This window comes from Mus musculus, chromosome 2 (assembly GCF_000001635.26).
Source record: "Mus musculus strain C57BL/6J chromosome 2, GRCm38.p6 C57BL/6J".
NCBI lineage: Eukaryota > Metazoa > Chordata > Mammalia > Rodentia > Muridae > Mus > Mus musculus.
The window spans coordinates 26,136,807-26,140,873 of NC_000068.7; the positions used below are offsets into that span (position 1 = coordinate 26,136,807).

Consider the following 4,067-nt stretch of genomic DNA (forward strand, 5'->3'; position numbering starts at 1 on the left):
TCCATCAGCACATTAAAAAAATAGGTTTAATGCAGGTGATTCCTCTCATAAAGAATTTAACAGGCACTCAGGACACTAGGCAGCTGGGTGTGCACTGAGTGACAAGGTCCCATCATTCCCTCCCACCACCAGCCCTGACACACCCACCATCACCCAGCAAAATGGGGCTTCAGGCCACTCTGAGATACATGAGCTAATTAACAAAGAACAATGTTGCTTTGGGGGAAGAGTGGGGTTTAGTGCAAACAATTCTCTGCAGCAAGCGAGCAGCAGCAGGGTCCACTGGGAAGGCACCTCATCTGCTATCCTGGGAGGCAGACAGACTTCCTCCATGAGCCCTCTTGCCAGACCAACGACGACAGCTGGCTACAAGTTAAAGAGCTAGGTCAATAGTCCTACATCTTTGTTTTCCCTGTTTGGTTTTCTTGGCAGGGTAGGGTTAAAGGGGCCACTCCCATGCCCAGGATGTGGGGTGACAATGGGGGGTGAAGCATGTGGTAGCAGGATATGCTCAATGTCCTGCACCCAGAGTTACTGCTCAAACCACTTCATTTGCCACCTAGGCCCTTGTCACCAGTGAGAGTCATATTCCCACCCCTGATAGAGGCCAAAGGTGGTCAGGTACTCCATCTTCTATCTCACAAACCAGGCCTAACAACATGTGGGGAAGGTGTAGCTAGCACATCCAGGCTGCCCACAGGACTAGTAAAAACCACTGAGGGGGGACAGTCGGTTTATTCCCGTTTTCTACAGATCTGGCCAAGACTCTGGGAGGCTGCTGGAGACCCCATCCCTCAGAGACTGTAAAAACTCCCCAGGTTAAGCACAAGTGTTTTTCTAGGCCCTTTCAGTTTGCAGAGTTCCAGCATGGCTTGACACACAGACCTGCCCAGGGTGTGGACCAGCCCCCTGCTCTGGAGTTCAAGCCTTGGGGCCTGTGCTCCCTTGTACCAGGGTCTAGCCAATGCCATATATGCTGTTCTGCTAAACTGCACCTATGCAAACCAAGGTGACTCTGAGGCCTGACTTGGGGTTCAAGACTGACACGGCTACTTGTGAACAGCAGAGAGTGGTCCATGGGCTCAAAGTGGGCGCAGTTAGTGGCAGTAGTATGTCTGCTTGTATAGCCAGGTGGGTCCCTGAGGACAGCCAGGAGGAGGGCACATAAAGGGGCTGTGCAGCCCAAAGGCACCCCTTTGTGTCCCACTGGGTGGGCCTGATGTTGGTGAGAATGTCACACAGAAGGTCTCAAGGTGGAAAAAAGACAGACAGGCCACCCACTGGACAACCTGAAAACACACAGGCAACCCAAGGCAAGAGGCTAACGGGGACAGCACATCTGGTAACGTGCACAGCAAGGACAGCGCAGAAGCCAACAGCGAGACTGTGTGCTGTTCCCATTACAGAGTAGTCTCAGCCCTTTTCTCCCCTCAATGGGAGTGTGTGCTTCAGGCCTTACCTCCAGGATGGGGCAAAAAAAAAAAAAAAAAAAAAAAAAAAAAAGCCCCTACCAGCCCCACCCTCCAAGAGAGAAGCTAGGTATGGCACAATCAGGAGCCCCATGGAGGGTGGGCCCTCACATGTCCACAAAGACCATGAAGCACCAGCCCAGCCCCCCAACCAGCAGCATGGTCACATGGATGCCATAGATAAGCAGCTCGTTCATGAGGCGGAAGTCCACGCGCCTGCGCCCCAGCAGCAGCAGCAGCACTGACAGCTTGAGCTGGAAGCGCAGCAGTACGCGGACACCCAGGTACTGTAGGCAGAAGAGCGCGGCCAGCGCGCCCCAAAGGGCCGCTGTGAAGAGGCTGCAGCTGAAGTAGAGCAGGAAGCGTATAAAGCCATAGAGCCAGCGGGTCTTGACATAAACATCGAAGTTGTTGTACTTGGTGCGAGCCAGGTGAGAGGTTCTCAGCGGTCCGCAGGCTGCGTGCAGGCAGGTGGTGTGCGGGCCGTGGAAGGAGCGCACCCGCCGCGGGATGGGCATGACCGGCATTGGGCCTGGGCGGCAGTGCTGTTTTGCAGTGGCGGTGCAGTGTCCGGATGGCCAGCATAGGTGTCATCAGCGTCTAGGAGCCCTCAGCTGAGCCTTGGGGGAGGTGCTGGCCTGCAGGGAGAAATACAGAATGCCAGGTGAGAGCTCAAGGGTGTCCCTGTCAGTAACTCAGTTGCAACCCAAGGATGCACTTTTGACTCTTTTCATGAGTCCTCAGCCTGTGCAGGCCAATGGTTAACATTCTACCTCCCAGTGCTGGGAGAGGAAAGCAACAGTAACTATGCCCCTCAGCAGCCGCCGGCCGGGAGAGGGTCCCTAGGACTGCCAGGGATAAAACGGGGACAGTAGTGCTCTAGCTAAGCTCACTCTTTAGTTTCTTGAAGACCCACACACCCGGCTACTGGTTGCCCAGTACTCCCCATTACTTCCATAGTGACTTATAACAGTCCCCTTCAAGGACACTCCATGCAGAGTCACAAGAGGACTGGGATGAAGGGGGTGTCCACATAGCAAGCCCCTAAGGTTACTTGCTGGGCCTGAACTTTGGCATTATTTTGGCAGGTTACCATCTCACCTCCCACTGATCTTGCTCCGTAAATTGAGGCACCAAGACCTCTTCCCTGGGGCTGCCTGTACACAACAAAAGCATTACTGGCTTATCTAGGCTGGACATAGTGTCAGAGTTCTCCAAACTGGGACACAGAGAGGAGAAATGGCGTGTGGTTCCTTGTTTCACCAAGCAATTGTCATTCGCAGCAGCCTATGTTAATTTGCATATGGGGGAAAAAAAACACTAAATTTCAAACTATGGGACACTAGAGACCAAAAGTTGGTAACAGGACAGGGCAACATCGCCAACAGGCTTTTGCGACTTCCACTCCAACGGCTTCTGTCACCGCCGTAGGTCCTGAGCAAATGGCCGCCAGCGCAGCTGCGGCCGAGGCGCAGTGGGAGGAAACCTGTCCCGAGCCGGGGAGGCTTAGCTATGTTTTACCCAGCTAGACAGGGCAATGGCCTCATTCAGGCGTGTCACTGGACACCGCACAGGAGGGGGATGCGGTCTGCAGCAGGTGTACTCGGGTGGAGGTGCATGCCATGGCGCGGCCCGGCGCGGGGCACGCGTCTCTGAGCACGGGACCCTAGAGCAGGACATCCAGCTCTCCAAGGCCCGCTAACTCGGCGCGTGGAGATACGACCCTCACTAGCCATAGGCTACGCGCGACCCCGGCCCTCAGCCCGCGTTTTCTGCGGGCGCCACTTCCGGTGTCGGGGCGCCGTTGCCGTGGAGACGGCCCTTAGGTCCGTGGCCGGTCCCCGCCCGTCCTCGGCGGCTCACCCGGTGCCCTCTCCGTGGCGGTGCCGGTGTCCGGAACCATGCGGCGGGCCGACGGTGCTGGGGACCGGGCCTGCGGCTGAGCTTGTGCCCCGGGGGTGCGACGCCAAGGCGGGCACATGCCGCCGAGGACGGGGTCGCTTCGCGCGGCCCTTCAGTTGCCCCCGGCTGGCTCTGGCCCGGAGGGGAGGGCGCTCCCGGGCCGGGCCCGAGGCGTTTGTCCCAGCGTGGGAGCCGTAGTGTTGTCCCTCGGCGGCCACCGTAGCACGGTCTTCACGCCCCCTCCGCCCGCGACGACACGGTGAAGCCTCGCAGCGCCCACCGCGGGCCCGCGCGGAGCATCCAGGAATTCCTCATTATCCGAGGACGCGCACTAGCGTGCGCGCGCCGTGAGCCGACCGTGACGTCATTGGCCCGCGGCCTCAGCCGGAGCGTGAGTTTAGCTCTCCCGCGCAGGCGCAGATGGGAGAACTAAGGGCGAGGAGGCTGGTCCTCTCCGTGTCAGTGCGCGTGCGCGAGTGTGGGAGGGGCTTTCTCGCTGTGGTGTGAGCTTGTCTCCTTTCTGGTGGTGCGGTGGAGTTTTTCCTGTGTCCCAACGCGCGCCGCTGGCACCCAGAGAGCAGTGACGGTTGCAGATGAAGCGATCTCGTGCTTTAGGGGTACTCGCTGTAGAGCACAAGGATCCTGGAAGCGCCAAAAGAAAGAGTTAAGCTGGTGTGTCACCGGTCTAAATGACCT

General features: G+C 57.7%; 1 protein-coding gene across 2 annotated transcripts; it reads right to left on the bottom strand.

The window, feature by feature from the left end:
- Positions 1-3,700, bottom strand: Tmem250-ps (transmembrane protein 250, pseudogene). 2 transcript variants are annotated; one of them, NM_001256522.1, is made up of 2 exons: positions 2,563-2,737; positions 1-2,140 (listed from the first exon to the last, which is right to left on the bottom strand). In NM_001256522.1, exon 2 carries the CDS (start codon positions 1,994-1,996, stop codon positions 1,577-1,579), a length of 420 nt encoding a protein of 139 aa, NP_001243451.1. In that variant the 5' UTR covers positions 1,997-2,140; positions 2,563-2,737; the 3' UTR covers positions 1-1,576. The 2 variants fall into 2 exon arrangements, with proteins under 2 accessions (NP_001243451.1, NP_001243450.1); NM_001256521.1 differs by lacking the exon at positions 2,563-2,737 and adding an exon at positions 3,333-3,700 and having other exon boundaries at positions 2-2,107.
- Between the last annotated feature and the right edge of the window lie 367 nt (positions 3,701-4,067).